General features: G+C 34.1%; 1 protein-coding gene across 2 annotated transcripts in view; it reads left to right on the top strand.

Moving 5' to 3' along the window:
• The window catches only part of RDX (radixin), a 115,764-nt gene that overhangs the window by 60,939 nt on the left and 27,129 nt on the right, over positions 1-27,696 (top strand). For both annotated transcript variants that reach the window (XM_044669228.1, XM_044669227.1), the window contains 4 exons: positions 3,225-3,499; positions 19,034-19,117; positions 19,332-19,478; positions 26,837-26,933. In XM_044669228.1, the coding sequence (XP_044525163.1) occupies positions 3,225-3,499; positions 19,034-19,117; positions 19,332-19,478; positions 26,837-26,933 (603 nt within the window). The remainder of the gene's footprint in view (positions 1-3,224; positions 3,500-19,033; positions 19,118-19,331; positions 19,479-26,836; positions 26,934-27,696) is intronic.

Genomic DNA, 27,696 nt, shown 5'->3' with positions numbered 1-27,696 from the left:
ACATGCAAATATTATGATCATTATATAAAGGCAGCTAGATGTACTGCCTGGAGTCAGCTAGACCAGAGTTTGAATCCTGCCTCACACCCTTTTAGGTATGTAACCATAGGCATATCACTTACCTCTCAGCCTTTTCTCCTCACATATATAATTACATATATAATAATCATCATAATAACACCTACTCTATAGGGTTTCCATGTTGCTATAATTAGATAACATAGATAAAATTAGATAACTCAGTAGATCGTAAAGGGCTATATAAATGCCAGCTGTTATTAGATATTATTTTAGATGTTTACTATTAGTATTTTAGATTAACCACACCTGTCTAGATATACTAGTTTGTTTGAATTTAAGCTGTATATTTGTCTCTCTCAAATTTGTCTAAAGCCTAACTATGACATATAATTGTCCTCTGGGGGAATGGAAATAAGCATTATTAGAACGCCTATTTTGTGAGAGGCATTGTGCTAAATATAACATTACAAATATGAGATCATTTGTTCTTCACAACCTTAGTGGGTAGATTTTTTATGGTTGAGGAAACTGAGAGAAAAAGAGATAAGTAACTTGTCCAAGATCAGGTGATGCAGCTAGTCAATATCAGAGGTTTTTTTGAATTCAGGTCTTCTTGACCTCAGACCCAGCATTCTATACTCTGAAACACTTAGCTCCCCGTTTTGCCTTTTACTTGTCTCATGTGCCTTCTGTGATAAGAGTTTGGGATCAGGTATAGAATTTGCAGTCATTTTCCACAAGATTATTTTTTTCACTTCCCTTTACTGGTGTCTTCTGACTTTGATATAAGCATACCTGATAGAATAATGAAACCCTTTAAAGATAGTCAAGGATGCCATCTAATGCTGACCTTGAAAAAAGCATTACCTAAACTTTTTGGCATTTTCTATGTATAAGACTTCCCAATGACGTACCACTAAAGAATGGGTTTGAAGGGGAAGCCACCCAAGAATTACAGAATTTTTAGAGTTCTATTGCTCCATCTAGTGTTCTCATCTAACCCCCCGCCCCCCTTTTTTTTTTCTGAGTGGCCAGTTCTGTAGCAGTAATATTATAAGCCAGTCCATAACTAACAATAGTCCATACATTCAGGTTCCTTCTGCTTTTGATTATACCTATGGTTAGTTTCAGAATGATAAAGAGGCTGTTGCCTCCTTTAAAGTTTTTTGTTATACCTGCTTTTCTGCTTCTTCCCCTTCTACTATTAGCTTCTTTAGTTATTAAATAATCTGAAAATCTGTGAACAATACCTGTCTGACACCTCCATAGGCTTCCCCTTATCTTTGGGTAAGTCATCTTTGAACTATAAGTGCAATTTCATGCTTCATCCTAAATTCTATAACATTCATTGTTCAGTTTGTTATTTTGTTTTAGAGGGAAGTCTGATTATTTATTTTGGCAAAGTATTTAAACTTTGCTTAGCAAATCATTAGTAGCATCCACAATACTATAGCAGAGAGAAAAATGATTAGACATTTCTTAACATTGGCAGTTTAATCACTGATATGTTAATCTTTACATATTCTTCTGGAATGCTGCTTTCATTTTTTTAGAGTAATGTCTTCCATGTCATGTTCAATTATGTTTGCAAGTGTATCTTAAATTGATTTAAGACCTTTTGTTTATGTCTTATTATCATAGTCATTTCCCTTTATCTCATTCCCCTTCTAATCCTCTCATGTAAGAAACTGATTGACAACAACTTCACAACTTCATTTTACAGTTTGATTTCATTCAGTAAACATTTGTAAAGTAGCTACAATGTGCAAGGCACTATTTTTGCTGCTGGAGTTACTAAGCTCTCTCTATATATATATTTACATACATACATACACACACACACACTGTTGTCTTGGTCTTCTTGTACAGTTGAGTACACAATCAGGCATTGTGTCAGTATGAGTGGAAAGGGTGGATTCAAGAAGTGTTATTGAGAAATAATCTACAAAATTCAGCAACTCAATAGACATAAATTATGAGGAGGAAGGGAGTTTAAAATGACTCCAAGATATCCAGACTGAGTAGGAGGAGCTATGGTACCATAAACAGAAATAGGCAAGTTGGGAGAATAGGCATGTTGGGCATGGTAATAAGATGATGGGTTCAGTTTTGGATGCACATGGTACATCAAATTGGTTATGTTTAGGAGACAGTTAGAAATTCAGTACCAGAATGGAACTAATATATATTTGGGGAATTTTCTAAATGAGGAATCTAATGAAAATGGCAGCTTAAGTGACACAGTGAATAGAGCACCCAGCCTGGAGTTAGGAAGACTCATCCATCTTCTGAGTTCAGGTCTAGCCTGAGACACTAGCTGTGTGACCCTGGGCAATGTCACTTAACACTATCTTAGTTTTCTCTACTGTAAAGTTAACTGGAGAAAGAAAGGACAAAATATTCCAGAATCATTGCCCCCCAAAAAAACCCTCAAATGGGGTCACAAAGAATTGAGCATTAATGACCCAACTAAACAGCAACCCCACAATTAGAATAGCTAAATGCATATTTTTCACATGGTAATTTAGAGAAATTACTCTTTTTACTACGTTAACTACTTTTTCTCTTTTTAAAGAGGTTATTTTAGGGACAAAACTTGTATTTGGAGTAAATTGCTAAAAGTAGTTACTTTAAAATCATTGTCTTTTGAAGTTTTTTCAAGTATAGTCACCTGTGCTTTAATGAGATGCTATTTCTTATTTCAATTTTCTTGTTCAAATTTGTTCAAATTAGGCGTCAACTTTGCATACTAGAAGGAAAAAAAGTCACTAAAAGTTATATACTGATTTCACTAAAAAGTATATTCCAAAAGATGTTTTTATCTATTTTATTTAATTCTCAAAAATTATTTATTTATTTTAAATTATTTTTCCATGGTTATATGATTTATGTTCTCTCCCTCCCCTCTTCCTTCCCTCTTCTCTCCCAGACCTAACAAGCTATATGTTCTTTTAAAAGAGATTTTAAATTTAATAAGTTTTTTTAAGTGAGTAAATATTTTGTTCATCAATAAATACATCTTTAAGATAAATTGACCAAAGAATGTAAAGTTAAGTTGTATTAGTTAAGAATATTTTAGATCTATACTTAGAACTTTCAGAATTCTATGATGTTGCAGAAGTCCTTTCCTTAAATATGCTTATATAGGGGTTTAGATAATAATGAAAGATTTTTGCAATTGATAACATTAAAAATTATTTCAGGTAACACAACAAGATGTTAGAAAAGAAAATCCTCTGCAGTTTAAGTTCCGAGCGAAATTCTTTCCTGAAGATGTGTCTGAGGAGCTAATTCAAGAAATAACACAGAGACTTTTCTTCTTACAAGTTAAAGAAGCTATCTTAAATGATGAAATATATTGCCCCCCTGAAACTGCTGTTCTTTTGGCTTCTTATGCTGTCCAATCTAAATATGGAGATCATAATAAAGAGATTCATAAACCAGGCTACCTGGCTAATGACAGACTTCTACCTCAACGGTAAGTGAAATGCTTTTGTGTTTTGTTTTTAATTGTTAATGTCTTTTATTTTTTTATTTTAGACATTCATTTTCAAATATATTCAAGGACCAAGCTTCCTCATAATTATATAGCATATTGTTTCAGTGATTTTTATTTATTTATTTTCTTTCCATTTGCATTATTATGGTCTCTTTGTGTATTGTTGAAGGATACTTTTATAATGCTCCTAAAAATGTGCCTGAATTGTTAAATAATGCTTTTCATGTTTTAAACCATGAGGAATCAGACACAACTAAACAACAATTGGTAATGACTAAACTGCTTTATGGAATAAGACAGTCTATACCCTAATTACTTAGTTTCCACCTCCCTAGCCAACTAATTTATGTTGTTTCATAATTAGATTTTATAAATAATAATAATCTGGCAGCACTAGATAGAAAATTTTGGAGCATATATGGGGGACATGGAAGTGTTGTTTAGTATAGATCTGACCATAGGCAGATGCTTAGTAATAACAATGGTATTAACTTTTGCTAATAACAATAAATGCTTTCTATATCCTTCTTGAGAATCACTTAATTTGTTTCTATTTTACACTGGTAGTTAAATATCACTAAAGATTTTCAAGTCTTTATTTTAGAAATAATTTCTGTTGCTGGTATAAGAAAATGTTATTTAGAACTTTATTATAGGGGGTAACTGAGTGGCTCAGTGGACTGAGAGCCAGGCCTAGAGATGGGAAGTCCTAGGTTCAAACCTGGCCTCAGACACTTCCTAGCTATGTGACCCCAGGACAAGTCACTTAACTCCCATTGGCTAGCCCTTCCTGCTCTTCTGCCTTGGAACCAATTCACAGTATTGATTCTAAGATGGAAGGTAAGGGTTTAAAAAAAAAAGAACTTTATTATGAAGTACGGCCAGAAATTTTATTACCATTCTCTGCGACTCAATGGATGAAAACTTTCTAAACCTTTATCACTACTATTAATGGTATATAGTATCTTACATAATAACTTTGAAATTCTATCTTTGTAAACTTCCTAATCTTTAAGAAGAAATTAAGTGGGTTTTAAAATTTACTTAGACTAGCAAAAAAACTTTCCATTCTTGCTTTATTCTAATGATTAAAACTTAGATGTAGTACCAGCTGACTTGGTTGAAATATTTTCTCTTATGGATCTATTTGCTCTTTCCACATAGTTAAGATTGCCATTTTTCGTCCTTTGTCTACCTTCACCCATATTTATCCTTTACTGTCTCTGGGACCTCTGTTGTTCATTATTTGAACATGAATAGCCTCCCTAGTCATAAGTGGCCTGTATTTTATTTTTTATGCATTTTTCAAGCTCAGGTCTTTTGTTATTGATATAACTATGGTATTATGGTAAATGTTTAACAACCAGCTCTTTGTGGGGGTGGGAAACTTATTTTTTTAAACTCCTAGCTTTCATCTTTGAACCAATACTGTGTATCCACTGAACCAACTAGCTGCCTCCTCTAACCAATTTTTAAGTTTAATCTACATTACTAACATTTCTACATAATTTTAAGTCTGGGCAATCAACAAAACACAAAATCAAGCCCTAATTTATAGGGTTTGCCACTTTCCAACATATTAAGTAGTCACTGAAAACTGAACATTTTACTCTTGTGAGCTAGTTCAAGTTCACTCTAACATACCTATTAATAATTGTAGTTTACTTACATTTGCCTTGGTATATTGTTCTATAATTTAAATTTTTCTAGGATTATTTGCAATATTAACTCTTTTGAGATCAAGGTGTTCTAGTATTCATAGCCCTATAGACTCACTAGAAGAATATTGATGTTAAAGGAATTTACTTTACTCTGAAAGATTATTGAAAGTCTGTGCAGTTTTTAAAATTCAATACAGCCTGATCTCATCCACAGAAAACAAAGATGCAGTACTAGATTGAAAGCCAGCAAATTAATGTCTAAGGGTCATTTTTAGCTCAGTTTTTATGACTCCACACCCATTTTTGTAGGGCCAACCCAGCAGCTAAGAATGATTTTTACATTTTTTAATATAATAAAACTACTTTAAAATGTGAAAACCAATTTTAGCTCACAGATTACAAACCAACAGGAGATTTGGTCCTGAAGGTTACCTCTAGTTGATCTCTGAGGTCCCTTTAAAATTAAAAAAAATTTTTTTCTGATACTTTGATTTTTTATCTTCAACTTGGAGGCCAGTTCATTTCATTTTCCATCTGTAGTGTTTGTCTAGGGATATCTGGTTCTCTAGATGAGTGGGAATGTATTTGGCTATATCAAAGCTTAGTATGCATTTTTCAATTAACTTTGCTTTTTCTATTATGGATTGTTAAACTGGTCTCTTGAACAGGATATCCCAATGTTTAATAGAAATAGAATGTTTTCTGTTTTGATAGAGAATCCTTTTTCTTGAGTTCTGCATAGAGAAGAGCCTTTGAAACTGAAAAATCCCTTAGGAAAAATATTTCTCTTTTTTTGTGCCCAATTTTGGAATAAAATTGATCATTAGATAAAGTTATCATTGTTAACCATCATAGGTATTTGCATTGTTTTAACACACATCAGAGACAAACTATATTTTGTTTTATTCAGTCAAATTTTAACAAAGAAAATCAATAGATGAACCAGTACTGATATTAGAAGGGAAACAACAATTTGGGGGGGAAATTTTTATATCAAGTGTCTCTGACAATGGCCTAATCTCTCAAATATATAGAGCATTTAGTCAAAGTTATAAGAATACAAAGCATTCCCCAATTGATAAATGGTCAAAGGCTATGAATGGGCAGTTTTTCAGAGGAAGAAATTAAAATTATCTATAGTCACATAAAAAATCCTCTAAATTATTGATTAGAGAAATGCAGATTAAAACAACTCTGAGATACCATCTCACAGCTATCAGATTGGCTAATGTGGCCAAAAAGGAAACTGTTAATGTTGGAGGGGATGTGGTAAAATTGGTATACTAATATATTGTTGGTGGAACTATGAAACTATTCTGGAGAACAATATGGAACCATGCCAAAAGGACCATAAAGCTATTACATACCCTTTGATCCAGCAATATCTGTACTAGGTCGTTATCCCAAAGAGATCAGAGATAAGGGAAATGACCTAATTGTACAAAAATATTTTTAGCAGCTCTTTTCATAGTGGCAAATAAATGGAAACTGAAGGGTTGTCCTTCAATTAGGGAATGACTGAAGAAGTGGTATATGGTTGTAATGGAATACTATTATTCCATAAGAAATGATAAACAGGACAAATTCAGAAAAACCTGGACAAGCTTATATGAACTGATGTAAAATGAAATGAGCAGAGCCAGGAGAACATTGTATACAGTTATAGAAATACTCTACAATGATACAATGAGTTTAGTAAAAGACTAAACTATTCTCAGCTAAGCACATTTCTAAGATATTCACAAGGGTATCATGTTGGAAAATTCCATCTATAGCCAAAGAAGGAACTGTTGGAGTCTGATTACATATCAAAGCATGCCATCTTGTACTTTATTTTCTTCATGAGTATTTTATTGTATGTATAGTTTGTGTCTTCTGTTATAGTATGAGCAATATGGAGATATGTATTGCATGAAAGCACTAGAATAACCTATAACAGACTATTTACTGTCAGGAGCAGGAGAGAGAATCTGAATTTAAAAAATCAGAAATGGTAAAAAATTCTTTCTCAAGATAATTGAAATAAAAATAAAAATTAATGAAATAAATAAAATTCAACAGACAATATAGTATCTATATCTCCTATTTACTAAAACTCAGCCAGTCGTGTGTCTTTCTGTAGAAGATTATGTGCAAAATTCTTATTCTCATTCTCTTTTCATGTTTTCATCAAGGATCCCTTTGATATACTCATAGAACATTTTCACAAATATTTTATAGAGTTGAGGTAATAAGTACATGGTCCAGTAGTTGTTGAAGTCTTTCAATATTGAGCTTGTATTGTCCTTAATGTGGATTTTTTTTTCCAATGTGTTTGGTTAAATCCAACCATTCTCTCCTACCTCATTTTCTTAATTTTCATATTGGTTTTTGAAATCATAGAATACAAACATAATGGTTTTTATATTTGTTGTTGTTACTAAGAATAATTTCTTCTTCATGTCCTAACAAACTGATTATCCTTAATTTCATATGTCCAAGATATAGATTTAAATTTTCCTTTAAAAATTATCACTCTCCTTTTCTTCAGTGTATTTGTTCTTTATTAATTGTTTACTTATTACTTTATATTGGCTAACCCTTCATTTCAATAAATAAAACATGAGAAATAAAACTAAAAAATAACAGTCATCATATAGTCTCGCTGTATATATTGTTTCATCTATAAATGCTCCAGAAATGATCTGGCCCAACTATTTTTTTATGTCAGGTTCTCTGAAGACTCATTTATTCCTCTCAACTATCTCATGATCTTTCAGTAGATCTGACTTTTTGCATATGAGCTTGTATTTTTAAATGGTACTGTTCTTGGCTTCCATGCCTCCTAGCTTGGGATAGCCTAGTGTCAACTAATCAAGGTAGTTTTAGATTCTTTATACATTCTTTGTAGCAAGTGCTTTGTTTTGATTGAATTTTTCAAAGAAATGGTAATATTGCATTTACTTGTGTGTACTTCTAGTTTGTTGTTGGTTTTTCCTCAGCAGAATAGTTTCTTTAAACTGGTTAGTCTAGAAGTATCCATAAACATACAGTATTTCCTTGTCTTCATTTTTATAATTTAGTTGCCTCTTAGACTTTTGCTTTCATCAGTCAGTGATACCATTACAGTCAGTTAACTCTTAAATGACTTATGTATATATGCAAGGTAGAGCCAATTCTAGTTTTTAAAATGTTTTTGGTGCTGCTTACAACATCCAGAATCTTCTAGTTCTAATTTTAAAGAAGATATCAGTATACAAGGATTTGACTTTCTTTCATTTCTCAAAGTATAAACCATATTTTCTAGATTACTTTTTGCTGACCTTTCATCTACATTGGTATCACTAAGTATCAAGGTAAATGGTGACTGGTTTGGAGAATTTTGTCAAATTCCTCATAGGATTTATCTCTTTCTTATTCTTTTGCAACAGATGTTAGTATAGAAACTGGGGTTTTCATTTTAATAATGTCAATATTCTTGATTGGAACTATAAGGGAAAATCAGCAAACGTTTCAGGAAATATTTCTTGTTGTCTGTTGGTACATGGTAAAACTAACTCCAATTTAAAGCTTCATTCACCTTCTTAAGAAGAATCTCTGAATCACATTACTTTTATTTCTGGTTTCACTTCTAGTGAGGATGTTAGTGTGGTTTTGTTTGATACTTTCAGTAGTGGTGGGTCATTTTGTTTGTCAGAGGTAAAGATTTCATATTTAGAGGGACAGTAGTTGGACTCTGTTTCAGGATATTCTGCTATTGTCACTTTAGGAACAGAAGGGAGTAATTTTTTAGTTTTCATAATTAAAATTTAGCATTACTAACTCAATATTCTAAGCTTTGCTGCAAAGAATTGACAATTTATATGAAACAGATCTGAGGGCTTTAACCTAAAAAAAGAAATTTTACTTATAAGGACATGATCATGAGCTTCAAGAGTTTAAAGATCTATTATGTGGAGTAAAGATTAGACTTGTTCTGCTTGCCTCCAGAGGGCAGCTCCAGCTGTTGGAGGTAGAATTGACAATTAAGAAGAATTCCTTAGAATTGGACAGAAATAGATTGGCTGCATCAGGCTGTCCTGGATGAAGATCTCTTCTTCTGGATATCTTCATATAGATGCTGGATGGTCATTTGTCATCAATCTCTAAAGATTAATTATTTGAATGTTATTATCCTATACCATGTTCTGACTTGCATTTAAAAAATAATAATGTCAGGAAATAGATGTGTACTCTTTTTATACAGTTAAGGGGAAGCATATACATGAGATAGTAATATGTTAATCTTTTTATATCCTCTTAGATATGCATGGCATTTCAAAATTAGTACTCTGGTCAAAGAACCTTGGGTATTGCATTCATTGTTCGATGTTGTACATAATAAAAATGACTTATTTTTTCTCTTAAAAACTAATTATATTAATTGCCTGCCAGTTAAAAAAATGCATAAGCCCCACTTTGATGAATTTTGGAGTATCTGATATTGAGAGCATATAGGCAAAGATCACTTCCCCCACACCTAGCACCACCTTGTGGTTTGTTGTTTAAGTGGATAAATATAATTTAGGAGAATATTGCTTTTCTCTAAGTCTCTTAATATAATTTCTTATTGATGTGTCTTATATAATGGATTTATATAAGAAGAATTAGAGTTTGATGAAGGATTTCAGAAAACAAGATGATCAAATGATAAAATGATTATAATGAAATACCCATATGTCCAGTTATGTATGTATTCTGAGTATACCTTAAACTTAGAAAAGAATGTTCTTAATATAAATTCACTGCTTTGCAACAATTCTTTTGGTGTACATATAGACTACATCCTCACTGACATAAATTTGAATGGAAAATATACAGACTTTTACTGATAGTAACCTACATTGAGGTTTTTCCAAGAGCCAGCTTTGATATAAAAATATTGTTTCCCTTTAGAACCATACTATGGAACTTGGAATTTTATTAAAGGAACATTTTAGAGAAGGGGTGAGGTGATACTGAAAATTAAGGTCCAAATTAAGAGGGTATTCTCAGGTACAAAGGGCAACCCTGATGGAGTGAAAAGGTAGAAGACTTGAGGTCAGTTCCTTACTCTGCCACTTTGTTAACATCTTTTTTTTCTTCTAAACTGTTATCTTGTCATGGAATCAATATTTGTGTGTTGGTTCCAAGACAGAAGAAAAATAAGGGCTAGGTAATGGAGGTTAAGTAACTTGTCCAGGATCACATAACTAGGAAGTGTCTGTGGCCAGATTTGAACCCAGAATCTACCATTTCTAGGCCTGGCTCTTAATCCATGGAGTCACCTGGCTCCTCCTATCAATATCTTTCACATTGCAACTGTTCTCTCCACTGACACAAATGTCTTAAGAGTTCAGGCCCTCCTCACCTCTAGATTGAACTATTGCAATAAATGCTGCTTTCATCTCTTGAAGTCTCTTCCCTCTTGCCAGGTATGGTTCCTAAACTAGTACAAAGGATCACCAAAGAGGATGAATGTTTAAATAATCAGTACATTTATTTAAAAAACATATTAATACTTTGGGGATAAGCAGTTTCCTTAGCAGTTTAGAAGCATACAGAGGATAGAAACCAAAGCCTCCAGCGAGAAGGTTCCCTGAGATTCCAAGAGCAATTTGTGGAAGTCTTTTAAAAAAATTAGCTTTTAGATTTTTCTTGACTAAGAAAGCTATCTTGAGTTTAAATCTTACTTTTGACACATGTAAGATTTAAACTCAAGATAGCTTTCTTAGTCTCTGGACAAGTCTTTTAATATCTCAGTGCTCTTGGGCAACTCTAAGCTAATAAATTAAATAGGATGTAAATTGGTAAGAGGAAATTCCTCTGCAGATACTTCCAAACCCATTAAATCACAGATCTAGTCAAAATAAAGAGAAAACATGTATGTATTGTTTGTTCTACTAGAATATTATTTTCTCAAGACCAGAGAATGATTTGATTTTTGCCTTTGTGTTCTTAGTACATAGTAGATATTTAATAAATGTTTATTGGTTCTAGCTGTATGATTCAGCTCGTAGAAATTAGAAGTAGAGAGAAATTTAAGAGCTCTTATTTTTAAGAAAACTAACCTTTTTGTGAATAGGAGAGATACTGGTCATAGGAAATTGCACATATTAGGAGGAATACTACAGGAAGAAAAAAAGGGGGGCACAAATAGTGAGAAGTAATGGAGTAGAGGGAGATGCACAATTAGTAACCGTAATGTTGAGTGTGATGTGATGAATTCACACATGGGAAGAAAATAGAGAGCAGAAAAGATTAAAAATCTGGACCTGACAATGTGTCATCTACAAGAAACATAGTGAAAATGAGAGACAAACACAGAGTGAAGGTGAGGGACTGGAGCAGAATATACTTTGCTTCAGTTGATCCATAGAAGGCAGAGTAGCAGTCATGATCTCAGATAAGAGTTGGGGCTAAAATGGATATAATTGGAATGGATGAACAGGTAAATATATTGGGTGGGTACAAGGGATAATGAAGCATTATCAGTATTGGACCTGTATGCACCAAGTGTTACAGCACCCAGATTTTTAAAGGAAAAAAAGAAATGTGAAATACATAGAGATGGGAGAAGTCACAAAATAACAATAGCAGGGAACTTTAATTTTCCCCTCTTGGAACTAGATGAATCTAACCAAAAATAAATAAGAAAAAAGGTAAGGAAATGAATAGAAGCTTGGATAAGTTTTATAAGATAGTTATCTGGAGAGCCCCCACACATCTGCATGAGGTGATCTAAGCCTGAACATACACACAATCCAAACATAGTTTCTGATGGGAAAACAATGGCTTAGAGAGCATAACTATTCTGCAGAAATTTTATTTCAACACTCAAAACACTATGGAAATAATCCTGCATCTCTGAGGGGTTGTGACATTGGAACAAAAATTCCACTGGGTATGGCCATGCTGGAAAGACTTGTTTTGGAAAGAGTATGATGCTGGCAACAGATTGTCTCTGCTATCTAAGGACAAATCTAGAAAAATGTGGTCCTGACGATATGTTAACTAAGAACCAGACAGGCTAAAGCAATTAAATTAAATGTTGATAGGAACATGGAGAAACAGGTATAATAGTACATTGTTAGAGAAGCTATGTATTTTTCTTTAGAAAATAAGATGGAGATATACATTTAGATTTGTAAAACTCATTGATCTAGAGGTCCCATTACTAAGTTTAGGCCCTAAGGGCATTATTGAGAAAGCAAAAAGCTGTGTTATGTATAAAAATATTCATGGAAGCTTTGTTATAACAAAATAACTCAAAATGACACAAATGCAATTATGGGAGAAATGGCTGAATAGATTGTTATGTGAATGTATTATGTTATTAAAAAGGACTAATTTTGGAAATATATGAAAAGAAGAAATGAGAATAAGAGTAATACATACCATGATTACATTTTTTTAAAAAAACAGCAACAAAATCAAGAGAAAAAACAAGTAAAACAGATCCAAAGAGAACTCAAAAGCATATGTTTATGTTAGCATAAATATATAATTTACAAATTAGAAACAATGTGGAGTTTATAGTTTTACATGTAATTTTCTTTATGCTTTAGTTAAAGGTGTTTTGGTAGTGGTGGTGGTAATTACTAAGTATATAATAAAAACAAAAAAGGAAAACTAACATTTAAACAAGGCAATGGATAAAGCATTGGATCTGCACTTAGGAAGACCTGAGTTTAAAATCTAGTCATTAAACATTAATTATATGACTATGCAAATTGTTTAATCTGTCTGCCTCATTTTCCTCATTTGTAAAATGATAATACTAGTATTTTCCTCCAAGGATTATTATAAACATAAATTGAGACAATGTTTGTAAAATGCTTTGTAAATTATAAAATGTAAATGCTAGTTATTAAAAAGCTTTGGTTTTCCCAAAGTTTTAGGTAGTGAGTTCCAGAGTTGGGATTTGAACCCAGGTCCTTAATGTTATTTTACTATACTATGGTACTCCTCAGTTTCTAGAATTCTGTAATGATCATTACTTTAGCTTGTAAATATTTACCCTGAGTCTAAAAAAAGCAATTTTCTGCTATGTTTTTTCATTTTCCGAATGGAAGGGCAGAAATGAAAGGAGGAAACTTTAATAGAACTGGGCATTGGTCAAGATCTGAAATGCATAAGGATATGTGTGGAAGGGTAGAATTCACTAGGTTTACATTTGGAGAGATTTTTGTTTGAGGATACCTTATGAAAATCATAGAAAAATGCAAAAGAAATTTAAAACAATTGAAGGTTTCAGAGATCATAGTCTAGTTTAGGAGATAATTCCCATTAAATGGGGACCGATAAATTATTATGTAGTATAAACAATAAATGTGTTAAAAATTCAGGGACGAATGAGATCAGTGAAGCTAGAATAAGAATAAAAACATCTTGAATTTACTTAATAAGTAATTTTCTTATGTTTCAGAATGCTCTGCAATCCTCACAATATCTAAGACATAGTTTAGGAAAGATAACTCAGTTTTTCTCCATTTCATAAATTAGGAAGTCAAGGCTCAGAGAGGTTAAGGGATTTGGACAAGATCTCTAAGTAGTAACACTGTAGACCTGAATCATGTAGGAAGTAGAATTTTAGATTGGTTCTGAAAGATGCTTAAGAACTGGATAAAGATAAAAGAACAAAGACAAAGAAGCCTTTATTAAGTGTTTTAATATATGCCAGGAACTGTGCTAAGCACTGGTAAATACCCACTTCCTTGCAAAAAGACAAAAACAGTCCTTACCTTCTAGGACCTTACATAATGGAGAGGGGATCTATAGATTTTTTCTAGATTGGCATTTTGTATTCTGTGTTTGGAAATGTGGGTAGTTTTTTTGTATTGTTTTTTGAATTATGATATTCATGTTTGTTCTCCTTATGTTCTGGTAAGAGACTTAACAATTCTTAAGTTGTTCTCCAGTCTTCATAATCTATTGCTTGTTTCCTTTTAATATTATTGTTTTTTGTCTTTCTTTTTTGTATTCCCATTCTGAATCTATTATTCTCCCTACCCCCACCCCCCATCCTGGATACAATTTTTTTTCATTCTGATAATTATTTTTGTTGTAAAGGCCTAAAATTTTGCTTTTACAATTCTTATTTCTCTTTTATTCCATTCAAAGCATCTAATTGTGATTCCATGCCTTCTAGAAAATGCACAGAATGTCCTTTACCTTATTGGACATTCGTTGTCTTGTTTTGAAATACTTATTCATAGATGTCTGGGCTTCTCTAGATGATCTGGAGACCATATTCCTTTCTGTTATTGATAACATCGCTGTTGATTTATCTGCTTATGCTCAAGGTCTTTAACTGAGCTTTATTTTTCCTGAAATCTTTGATAATTTTAGTATTTTTAATATTCTCTAATTATTTACTTTCTGAGTCCTTCACCTTTGAAAACAGATTCTCCAAGGGCTAGTTCCCAAAGCTCTTTGAGCCTTCTCTTTACTGGGGGAGTTCATTTTTTACCAGCCTTATTCCCTACTCCAAGTGACTTCTTGGGAGGCAGAACTGGCCCCAACTATACTTCAGTTCCATTTGTTTTGGAGTTCTTGGTATCTTAAACTGTGGAGATAGTTGGGCATAATTTTTATTTTGGAGAGGTTTGAGAACTTATGAGAATTAAAGAAAGTGCTTCATCTTCCATCAAGAGTAGCTTCCATTCCATTGGGGTGGGCAATATATAAATCAGAACTTAGAAGATGGATATAGGATAGATGTAAGATAACTTGAAAAGATGGCACTAGCAGTTCTGGGTCTACAGAAAAGACTTCTTGGTACTTGATCTATGACTTAAAAGTAAACAGTTCTAAGAGTCTAAATTTGAAAGGGAAAATATTAATATAGAGGCATAGGGAAGAATCAGTACAAAGGCTAGAAGAGGGCATGTAGTGTGCCCAGTATGTATGCTAGTATGACTCTACTATCATGTATGTGTGGAGGTCAATAGACTGTCCTGTGCAAAGTAGGAAAGGCCAAGTTTGTAAAGAGCTTTAAATGCCAAACACAAAACTTTGGAGGTTAATAAGGAATCTGAAGTTTACAAAACAGAGATAACATGGTCACATGTATACTTTAGGAAAATCATTCTGATACTAAATGAAGGTTTGATTAGTTGTGAAAGAGGCTTGGGATGGAAAGATCAATTAGAAGACTATTGTAGTAGTTCAAGTGAGAAGTGATGAAAATCTGAACTAAGGTATTGGCAAGAAGGGGATATAAATAACAGATATTATAGAGAAATTATAAGATTTGACAACTAATTGGAAATATTGTGTGAGCAAGAGCAAGGAATCAAGGATAAAATCCCTGGGTGATTGGGAAAATAATGATATCTTCAATAGTAATTAGGATGTTCATAAGAAGAGATTTTGGGGGGGAAAGATGGAGTCTGCTTTTGGATATGAAGTTTGAGTTGCCAATGAGACATCCAATTTGACATGTTTAACAGACAGCTGGTGATGAGGACATGTTGCTCTGAAGATTGATTAGGGATGAATAAATCTGAAAAAATAATATCTGGGATCGTTTGCATATAGATGATGATTGACCCCATGAAGGTTGATGAGATCACCAAGTGAGAGAATGAGACAGAAAAGAGGAGAGAACCCAAGACAAAGCCTTGAAGCACCTCCACTGTTAATAGGGTGGACATGGATGAGGAAACAGCCAAAGAGGCAGAGGACTGGTCAGACAGGTAGGAGGAGAATCAAGAAAGGAGTCAGACCTAGAAAGGAGAGAGTAGGAGGAAAAGTAAGTTAATTAACCATGTCAGTGCTGCAGAGAAATCAAGAAGGATGAAGTTGGAAAAGAAGATAATATAAAGGTTGTTGGTAACTTTGAACCGAACAATTTCTGTTTTTGTGGGATATGGTTGAGAGAGAGAGAAAAAAAGACATTTGTCATCAGTATGTGGTAGTTGCTGTAGTTGACATTTATATATTGCTATAAATTTCAAAAAGTATTTTATGTGCATCTTATTATACTTGATTCTCCAGCCTTGTGAGATAAGTCCTAAAGTATTTCACCTTTGGATGATAAAACCAAGGTTCAGGGAGGTTATTATTATTCACCATAATGTCAAAAATGATACTTGAATCCAGGGTTCTTTTGACTTAAAGTCCAGAATTATCTTTACTCTGCTCTGTTATGATGAGAAAATGGAAGAAAAAGACAATACAGAGACTGTTACTTATTTTGTGTCAAATTGTGCATAGAAGTGCTAGGGCTAGGTATAATAATATCCTCTCTAAAGTTAGGACAACAGAGGTAATATGTCACTGTTACTTTTTTCATGAAAGATAAATTTTGTTAAATATTGTTGCAAATTCAAGGACTTAAAATTAGGGAGCGAGATTTGGAATTTTTATACTGTAAATCCATTACTCTTCTTTCTACAGTATTCCTAAATCAAAGTTATAAATATCAGATAGCTCATTGTTACAGTGAGAGCCACTTATTCAGTCTTAAGTCAAAAATAAAATTTAAAAACAGAACATTCCAAAAGAACTTCCATTCAACAAGCTGAATATTTCTTTACTGATTGTATCCAAAGTATAGGTAAGCGTTGTGGTTAGCAGTGCATTGGTTTAGAATTAGAAGAACTGGGTTCAAGTCTTCCTGACTCCAGATCCGGAACTTTATCCATTGCCTTATTTAAATGTTGTCATTCAAATATATAAATATCAGTTTATTTTTCTGTAAAATGGGAATAAAATTATTTTTATTACTACCTTTTCAGTGTTATCATAGAGGTTTAAATGAGATCAAAAAGTATTTTGTAATTGTAAATCGTTTACCATGTTAACACCTAAGAGAAGTTAATCTGTTTTATATGCAATGAAATTGATAAGTTTGAAATTTATTTATTTCATGGTATAGTATAAACAAAGAACAGAGATCTTAAAACATTAATCAAAATGAATATAATCAGTGAGATCTATTTGGGACTTAGTGTGCTTCAGGAAGAAGTTGGAAGTGTAAAGCCATACTTTGGAAGATCATGGTAATGTTATTCAATCCCTACGACCCCAGAATAAACACCAAGGAAGAGCTGGGGAAGGAGTTGATGGATCATTATAAGATATTTAATGGAAGGGGATGAGTATATATTGAATACATGTGAAAAGATAGCACTAGGTTGGCAAACCTATGACATGTGTATAGCCATTTTTGATGACATGCAGCCGCATACAGAGAAGTATGGGGCCGCATGCCGAGGATGAAACATTTGCTGTAGTGTAGCATAGACACTCTGCACTACAGATGACAATTCTATCTATATTAATTTACCTATTTTGGTTTATTAAATAGTTATATATTACAATTATGCATTTTTATTATTTTAACTATAAATATCGCAAAATTATGTTTTTTTCCTCTAAGTGACATACCACCCAAGATATGCTCAGTTTTTTGGTGAATTTTGACACTGTTGTGAGGAAGATTAGATTAGTTAGTAATTAAGAATTAAGGTTTACCTAGCAGGAAGGAGCTGGAGCTGGAAATTCCAAGATGGAATGAAGGAGCAGGAAGAAGTGACTTGTGCTCTGAGAGGGACTCCATTAGGGGTTAGCACAAACTGTGGTTAGCCCTGGGAGACCTCAGAGTAAAACGACATCCTGCATCCTGATTTTCCCTGGGGTCCTGTATGGTGGTGGCATCTAGCAAAGAGTCAAGATCTACAGAGCTGTACCAAGGGAAGAGGAGAAGTTTGAGATCTGGTGGACAGTGTCTCGAGCACACTTCAACTTGGTACCTGAGACCACCTTGGCTCTTGGCATCCAGAGATCATCAGTGAATTGCAGTGAGAACCCTAAAACCCTTAACTGTGCTCAAGCCTGGCAGGTCCAGGTCTGAGGCAGTCATCCAGAGACTCCATTACAGCTCCTTGAGCCCTGTCTGTTTAGTTCACTAAGTTAGTGTAGAAATAAGTCCTCCCCTTTCCCTGCAGGTTTTGTCATTAGGTTTTAAGGTTTTAGAGTAGACATCCCTATCCCACCTTTTAGTTGTTCATAATTAAAACCAGTTATAACCTGTTACCTTGCCTGTTGGATTCAAAGCCTCTGGCCCAGGGTGACAGTTGATCAACTGTCCCTTTGTCAGTTAGGAGCAACTTGGCTGTTCTGGTCTCCATGTCCAGCTCTAGTCTCTCATAAACCCCAGTATGTGTACCCACAAATCACTTAGTTTTATTATAATATCCCTGGTGTCTCCATTAGCTTTACTTACCATTTTCTACAACACACCAAGCTCAAAAGGTTGCCCGTCTCTGAACTAGGTTTATGAACACTTTCCTTTTGTTCATCTGTGTTGCCCAGATAGAGTAGGAGTTTCCTAAAATGGTTGTTTCAAGAATTCCAGACAATCTACCTTGCAACTTAAAATTCTACTATATTTGCTAACCATGGTATAGGAAATGGGAGTCACTAAGTAAAACTTTTTTTGGCAAATTACTACCAGATACCCTCTCTTTACAAATAGAAACAAATTATAGCATTTTTCATGAGTATTTTAATTAGAAGTTCATTAACTATGGTCATTTAATGTTAAAAGTATAGGAAATATATGTGCTTCAGTAAGCCAAGAAAAGAACTAGGATCCAGGAGTCGTGAATGTTAATATGTACTATTTCATCTCTGTTTTTTTGAAGTAATGAGGAGGGATGTATGTTACTTTTTTGTTGTTCAATTTTTTAATATGTACAATGGCAGAAGATGGGAGAGAGTTGCAATAAATTATCTCTTTAATGATAGTATCTTAGAAGCACATTCTGAATATACATTCATAGTAGTTGAATGATTTTAGAAGTGTTCATTTATATAAGGTTTCATAGAATTTTTCTCTTAACAGAGTATTGGAACAGCACAAACTGACAAAAGAACAATGGGAAGAAAGAATACAAAACTGGCATGAAGAGCATAGAGGGATGTTAAGGTACTTCCATTTTTAAAATTTTTTTTCCCCCAACCAAAGTATTTTGGTTTTTATTAAATTTGTTATTTTATCAGATATTCATAAAGTATAATTGGTTTAAATTTTAAAAAATAATACTAAATTTTACCAGCAAGGTATTTTTACATTTTTATTTTGATACTATATATTCAGTTGCCTGGAATAAATCTGTTATAATTTAGCATTATCTCAACAGGGAAGATTCAATGATGGAATATCTGAAGATTGCCCAAGATCTGGAAATGTATGGTGTCAACTATTTTGAAATAAAAAATAAAAAAGGAACTGAATTATGGCTAGGTGTTGATGCTTTAGGCCTGAACATTTATGAGCATGATGACAAGTAAGTAAATTGCTTATAGCTAAACTAATCGTGTTTATCATAAGTAGTTATAGATTTCTTTTTCTTTGGGGGCAGTGAGGTAGCTCAGTGGATCAAGAAGCCAGACTTAGAGATGTGAGGTCCTGTGGTCAAATTTGGCCTAAAATATTTCCTAGCTGTGTGACCCTAGGCAAGTCACCTAACCTGCATTGCCTAGACCTTACTGCTCTTCTGTCTTGAAACCAATACTTATTAGTATTGATTCTAAGATGGAAGGTAAGAATTAAAAAAAAATAAAAAAGATTTGATTAAAATTTAATTAGATATAATTGCTCAATTTCTTTTATTAAACTTATACTCTCTACCCTATGTTTCAAATGCTACTTTTTTTTTAAACCCTTACCTTCCATCTTGGAGTCAATACCGTGTATTGGCTCCAAGGCAGAAGAGTGGTAAGGGTAGGCAATGGGGGTCAAGTGACTTGCCCAGGGTCACAAAGCTGAGAAATGTCTGAGGCCAGATTGAACCTAGGACCTCCCATCTCTAGGCCTGGCTCTCAATCCACTGAGCTACCCAGCTGCCCCCCAAATTCTACTTTTTTAAAGAGTATTTATGAAATGTGATTGTTGAGTTGATTTCCATGAATCGAGCATTTTGCATGTTCATTGCTATTACTTTGGGGCAGAATTGAACATAAACATAATGTACATCCAGTGAATGTCCTTTGAATTATATTGGGCAAGTCATTTAAGCTCCCTAGGATTTAATTTTCTCATCTATAAGAGGATACAGACAGTTAGTTTGTACAACGAATGCAGCACCAAGTTTAGAATAAGGAAGACAAGTAAGGGACACAAATTCATATATGGCCTCAGATATTTACTAGCTATGTTACTGTGAGCAAATCACTTAACCTGGTTAAATCACTTTTCCTCATGTTCCACAACTGCAAAATGGGGATACAACAGTACTTAGTTCCAAGTATTGTTGAGTATCAAATGTGATAATATTTATAAAGTGCTGAACAGAATGTCTGGTCCCCCCATACTGCTTCCTTCCTTCCCTTTCTTCCTTCCTCCTTTTTTCCCTCTTTTCCTTCATTCCTTCTCCTCCTTCCTTCTTTTTCCACTTCCATCTTTTTCCTCCCTTTCACTCTTGTTTTTCTCCCTCTTTCCTTAAAATATAGTTGTAATAGGTCACTAAAGATGACTTAACAGTTTCTGAATCTATAGTTAACTAAGGAGTGGAGAAAAAAACTATAAGGTAGATTGCTTTGTGATATCATACCTTAGCTAAATTGATAAAATAGTATTTCAGAAAATAATTCAGGAACTTGTCATTCTGAAAGGAAATCCAAAGCAGGTCATAATTTATGATTTGCTTGGAAATGGCAAAACATTCCAATTTCCTAATATATGATAATTTTAAAATTCACATAGAATTAGAAAAATACAGACTGTACATAAAAGTATCAGAATTTACATATTCTTGCATTCCCTTCAACCACTGCCTGGTAAAGTACTTAAGAGGTTATGAAGTAAGAGGTTCACAACATTAAAAAAAATAGATACCATTTCTTTATCTTATTCTTTGTGATTCTTACTTGATGTTTTGATACATTTGGGGATACTTTTGCTATTATTTCTTAGTTTTGTCTAACTGCTTTATTTTTTAAAAATCTTTATTATAATTACCAAAATATTAGTTGTTCCCCAGGGAACAAGCACAAGCCTAACTACATCTCAGTCTTGGATCTGGATATGTTTTTATTGAACCACCAACCACCACATTTAGACTTTGTAAGCTCTGTGCAGGCAGGCCATATCACTATGATTAACATAATACCTTGCATACAGGTGATAAATAAAATTTGTTGAATTGAACAGTTCTCCCACACCCTAATGTTGAAAAAGTTTCTAGAAAAGACATTCTAAGAGTGAAGAGCAAATAGGAATGGAGGGGCATGATGAGAGTTCAACCAATGGTTCTACTTCATCATTGCAAGAAGGTGGGGAGTTAATCAGGGCACTTCTGATTAATTCATTTCCTCCTAGCACATTGGCTATAATTGTACAAATTAAGGAGTGAGTCAGTGAAAACATTAATGTCTTCATTAAGCCCAGTCAGCAATCATTTGTTAAACACTTAATATGTTCTAGGCACTGTGAAAAGCACTAGGGACACAAAGGCAAAATTGGTTCCTGGCCTCCAGGAATTTGACATTAGTGGAGACATTAGAGGAAAAGTATTAGCATGAAAGGAAGCTGGGAAAGGTCTCTTGCAGAAAGCATGGTTTGATTTGAGGCTTAAAGAAAGCCAGGAGGCAGAAAAAGAAGGAAGAGTATTACTGGCAGCCAGTGTGACAGTGTGACAGTCAGTGTGAAATCATGGAATTGGGAGATGGTGTATAATGTGTGAGAAACAGCAAGACCACCAGTGTTTTGGGGATCATAGAGTATGTAGAGGGGAGAAAAGCATAAGGATATTGGGAAGATAGGAAGGGGCACAGCTGCCAAGGATCCTATGGCATGGGTACCAAAAAGAGCATGCAGAGCCCTCTCTATGGACATTCCTGCAGTCATCCACAGGGTAGAGCCGTTTCCCTCCCCCTCTCCATGTGCCTGAGGACATTCCTCACTTTCCCTAGCCCCCTGCCCAGCAGCCAGTGGGAACACTTCTTCCCTCCCCTGTCTGGGGTAGGTGGGGCATGGCATTTGGTCTGGGGATGTGGGGTTGGGGCAGGGCCCAGCGCTCCCTCTCGAAAAGGTTCACCATCACTGGGGTAGTAGATAGAGAGTCCTAGCTTTGGAACAAGTATGACTTCTGCTTACATTCCACCTCTGACATATATTGGATAAGTGATCTTGAGCAAGTCATTTAACATTTTTAGTGCTCTAGACCACCTTTTCAGTTTATACATTTCTGAGAAGGTGCTTAACTGCATTAGAGAAAGTTTACTCATCAGAAAATTCCACATATCAGTGAAATCATAGGTCCGATCCTTATTCCAAACCTATGTCATAATACAATTTGTGAGAGAGAGCATAAGATAATAGTTAGAGAGGTGACTTCAGAGTCAGGAAGCCCTGGATTCAAGTCTTGCCTCTTGACACCCAATGGCTTTCTGACCTTCTTGCAAGTCATTTAACCTTACAGTACATTAGAATAGAGGTTCTTAAGCTATTATGTCAATGAATTCTTTTGGCAATCTGTCAAAGCTTTAAGGGGTCTCTTCTCATAATAATGTTTTTAAATGGCTAAAACAGAATATATTGAATTACAGAGAAAATCAGTTATATTTTAAATGTGTATATTTTTCCCCATCCAAGTTCATAGACTACCATGAGATCTGTCCACAGATTGGATGTCAGTAAACTCAAGTTAATACCCTTGCACTAAAAATTCTCTAAGGCTTTAAGTTGGCAAGAATATACCAACCTACATTGATAAAGGGAATATCTTTTTCTGGGATTTCCTTTTTTTTTTTTTTAGCCTATATAACAGAGGACAGTAAAGAAAAATATAGAGCAAAGAGCTCTGACTTAGGAGGTTGAAGACCTAAGTTCTTTTTATGGCTCTGCCACTTACTGGGTGTGCAATTTTGGACGTATCAATTAACTTGATTTTCAGTTTCCTCATCCACAGAATAGGGGATAAATGCCATATCCTTTGCTTATTATAGCTAGAATTGCTGTGAGGCTGAAAATGGATAATATTTGTGGAAGTGTTTCTAAGTCTCTAAAATGTTTATGCGACTGTCTGTTAAAAGGATACTACATTAGGAAGTCAGGTTTCTCTGATATTCTTAATGTTTAACTTTGAATTACTTCAGTGACTATTTATGACATAATACTTAAATTTTTAGGAAAGAACTAATGTTTAAAAAATTACTTTCTAAAACTATATAAATTAGATTGACTCTTCAAACATATATTAATTATGCTAATAAAATTATGATAGCTAGGTGATTCAGTAGATAGAGTGCTAGGCCTGAAGCCAGGAAGAGCTGAATTCAAATGTGGCCTCAGATACTTATTAGTTGTGTGACCTTGAGCAAGTCACTTAACATCTGTTTGCCTTAATCCACTAGAGAAGTAAATGGCCATCTATTCAAATATCTTTGCCAAGAAAACTCCATGGATACTATGATGATAGAGTCATAAAGAATCAAACATGATTGAATAACATTTAAAAGAATTAAAATAAAATTTTGTTGATTGGAAAAAAACCTGATGTTTTCTAAACCATACTATCAATCAGTCTTTTAAAGATTATGGAGAATAGGAAAAGGGCCATAGATTTAGAATAACAAATGCTCTTATTTTCAAAAAATAAGATATTTTTTCAAAAAGAATGTGTTGCTTGACAATTATATAAGTTATTTTCTTATCACTTGATAGTGGGTTTTAGCAAATTAGTGTATATTATTTTGGTCTTTAATTCATAGTTTCATTCATATCACTACTACAAATGTGAATCACATTTTCCAAGATTTCACATAATTAGAATTTATGTTATTAATATGGTTCACTTTACAAGTAGATATTATATACCAGCACAAAGTCTGGTCTTGATTTTGTCTCTATCAGTAGGAACTGGTTGCATTAACAAAGTCACATTTTTGAAGCATTTAAAAGAAGAAGAGTTTCTAAGAGTTGAAGTGAAGTTGAGTAAACAAAAGGGGAGGAGGAGGGAAAGGGAACTTTATTTACTAACCACCTAACATGTGCCAAGAACTGTGTTAAGCCTTTTACACATTATCTTAATTGATTCTTGCAACAACTCTGGAAGGTAGGTGCTATTTTGTTCCCCATTTTACAGTTAAGGACTCCAAGGCAGAAAGAGATTATGAGTTGTCACATAGCCATTGATGTCTGAAACTGAATATAAACTCGTGTCTTCCTGACTCCAGGACCAGCACCTATTAGTGCTCTTTCCACTCTACCACTTAACTAGTGAAGTCCTCAGAAGCTCTGTCCCCTTTGTTACCACAGAGTACTTTTCTTGCTTCCGAGCTTACATTCCAAAGTGGGAGAATAGCACATAAAGGTGGTTTGAGGTACAAGTCACATGGAAAGTTCTCATGGTCTTTGGTGTGCAGCAGCAAAGCAGATGATAATACTACTTCTTTAATGTTGTTAGGTTTCATAAAGGCAATATATTTTCAAATATGCCTTGAATAAAGAGTAAGGAGAACTAGACAGAGGTGTGGTATAAGTAAAGTCTTGGATGTTTCAAAGAATGTGATAAGTTTGGAAAACAGTATTCCAGTTTTGCTTTAATCAGTAAAGGCCAATATTTTGAGATTAGACTGGAAAAGCAATTTGGAGCTAGACTATGGTGAGTCTTCAATGTCAGACTTTACCTGCCAGTCAGTCAGTAAACATTTATTCAGCATCTAATATGTGTCAGTTGTGCTAAGCACAATGGAATGAAAAAAAGGCAAAAGATAGTCACCACCCTGGAGGAGCTCACAAACTAATTTGGGGAGACAACATGCAAACAGTTATACAAATGAGCTATAGAAATAATCAAAAAAGGGAAGGTCCTAGAATTAAAAGCAATTGGAAATGGTTTCCTATAGAGTATAGGACTTTAGCTAGGATTTGAAGGAAACCAGCAAATGGAAATGAAGGAGGAGAGCATTCCATGCAGGAGGAACTGCCAGTGAAAATACCTGGAGTTAGGAGGTGAAGTGTCATGTTTATTGAGTAGCAATGAGGTCAGTGGCACTGGATTGAAGGGGAGGTGTAAGGTATAAGTTGGAGGGAATACTGCTAGTTTCTGAAGGGCTTTAAACCCCAGAGAATTTTGTATTTAATCCTAAAGGTGATAGAAACCAGAAGAGTTTATTGATTAGGGGTTGGGGGATAATTTCACCTGCATTTTAGGAAAATTGCTTTGGCAGATGAGGGGAGAATGAAGTGGAATGGGCTAAAACTTGCAGACTAACTAACCAGCAGGCTATTTCAAGAGTCCAGGCATGATGTGAGGAAGACCTGTGTTGGGGTGGTAGCAGTATCAAAAGTGGAAAGGAGACATGTAAGAGATGTTACAAAGGTAAAATTGACTAAACTTGGCAGCAGTTTAAATATAACAGGTAAGAGTGAGGCATTGAGGATGACACCCAGGTTTCAAGACTGGGAGCCCAGGAGGATGATGGTACCTTCAATGGTAATTGGGAAATGTAAAAAGAGGATGATTTAAGGGGAAAGATAATGACCTTAGTTTTATTTATTTTAGTTTAAGTATCTATAGGACATCCAGCTTTAGATACTCAGTAGGCAGTTGGAGATGGTTGGGGCTAGACTAAGAATAATCCAACTAGGATAGATTATTGAATTCATGGATGTTGAAAATATCCCTACGTGAAGTAATATAGAGGGAAAAGGTAGTAAAAAAACACCAGTTTTTGAACAGGTGAATGATCATAGTAGAGTTGTACTTCAGTAAGATTAATGAAAGAACTAAAGGAGAGACTAAAAGTGGGGAGTTCAGTTGATCCTTTTATAAATCAATCCTTTATTTTATTCTACCTTTTCTTTTTTATTTCATCTCCACTTCCAAAATATTTTCCTCTGCCCTTCCCTACCTCAGAGAGCCATTCCTTATAACAATGAATTTAAATTTTAAGAAAAGTGAAGGAAAACAGTAGCACCCTAAAACTAATTAACCAATCCACTGAGCCTAAAAGTATATACATTCCTTTTCTTCTTCACTGAATGGAGGGAAATGAATTTCTCAACTTCTTTGAGGCCACATTGGACTATTACAATGGCATCCAATTTCCTTTCATTTTTTATTCTTTACATTTAAATTGTCATTGTGTGTATAATCTTTTATAGCTCTGTTTATTTAACTTTGCATTTTCCTGTGTTCCTCTGTATTCTTCCTAATCATCATTTCTGATAGTCTAGTAAAATTCTCTTATATTCATGTACCACAATTTTATTTAGCCACCAGCAGATATATACTTTAGTTTTTTGCCACTACAAAAATTATTTTTATAAATTCAAAATTTCTCAGTAGCATGCATGTTAATGGGTATTAGTGCTAATTAAAACATCCTAAAAGTCTGGAGCTACCAAGTTTGTTTATTCAGGCTATAATAATCAGTGCGGTTTTCACCATCTGTGTTATGGTGGAAAGAGCATTGCATGTAGGATCAAGTTCAAATTTCTGTTCTACTACTTATAATCTCTGATACCTTGACCAAGACAGCTAATCTCTTCAGTTTCCTCACAAGTAATAATACTAATACTGGTGTAAGCATGAAATGCTATAATGTATGTAAAGTATTTTGTAAACCTTAACGTACTGTTTAAATATTAGTTTATATATATGCCTGCTTGATTAAAAGTCTACTTTTCATTTTAAAGGTTGACACCCAAAATTGGTTTTCCCTGGAGTGAAATCAGAAATATTTCATTTAATGACAAAAAGTTTGCCATAAAGCCGATTGACAAAAAGGCACCTGTAAGTAGAATTCTTGTCCCTTCTTATGTATATTTTACATTTGTGCTAAATTCAGTTTAACATATTGTTTAGTGCCTTTATGTGTAAGACACTATGTGGGGAAGTGTGTATATGTGTCTGTAAACTATAGACTGAAATGGAGCAGCTCCTTCCCTTAAGGAGCTTTAATTCTCCTTTGAAGATACAGTATATACATAGATAAGGAAGCATAGAATATAACCAAAATAATACATAATTTGTAATGTAATGAGCACCAGACCTAGGAGCATCAAGAAAAGGTTAGTGGAAGAGATGGAACCTAAGTTTTATTCTATAGGCAGTTTATAAATCAGGAGAAAGGAGGAGTAGAAGGTATATTCCAGACTTAAGGGATTACCCTATGCAAGGGAGTGGGGGTGGAAGATGAAATATGCAATGAACAGCTAGGAGGTCATTTTTTATTAGAACAGAGATCAAATGAAGGGCAGTACAATTAGAAAGACAGGAAGTCAGATTGGAAAAGGTTTTAAATGCCAGGCTGAGGAGTTTGTATTTCAGCTAGACAAAGTAATCCAGACTTTATTATGTGCCTCAGAAAATTATGCTAGATGTGTGATCTTTAGACAGAAAGGAGAGTAGCTGTGGGGGGGATCAAGAAAAGCAGTCCTTGAGGTAAAATTTCAAGGAAATTAAGGATTCTAAAAAGCAGAAATAAAGAGAGATTGCATTCCAAGCATGGGAGGTGGCTAGTGTAAAGTCACAGGACATTTAAGGAATGGCAAGG

Source organism: Gracilinanus agilis, chromosome 3 (genome assembly GCF_016433145.1).
Source record: "Gracilinanus agilis isolate LMUSP501 chromosome 3, AgileGrace, whole genome shotgun sequence".
NCBI classification, from domain to species: Eukaryota; Metazoa; Chordata; class Mammalia; order Didelphimorphia; family Didelphidae; genus Gracilinanus; species Gracilinanus agilis.
Note: the sequence above shows the minus strand (reverse complement) of the source record. Positions and strands in the feature narration are given on the sequence as shown.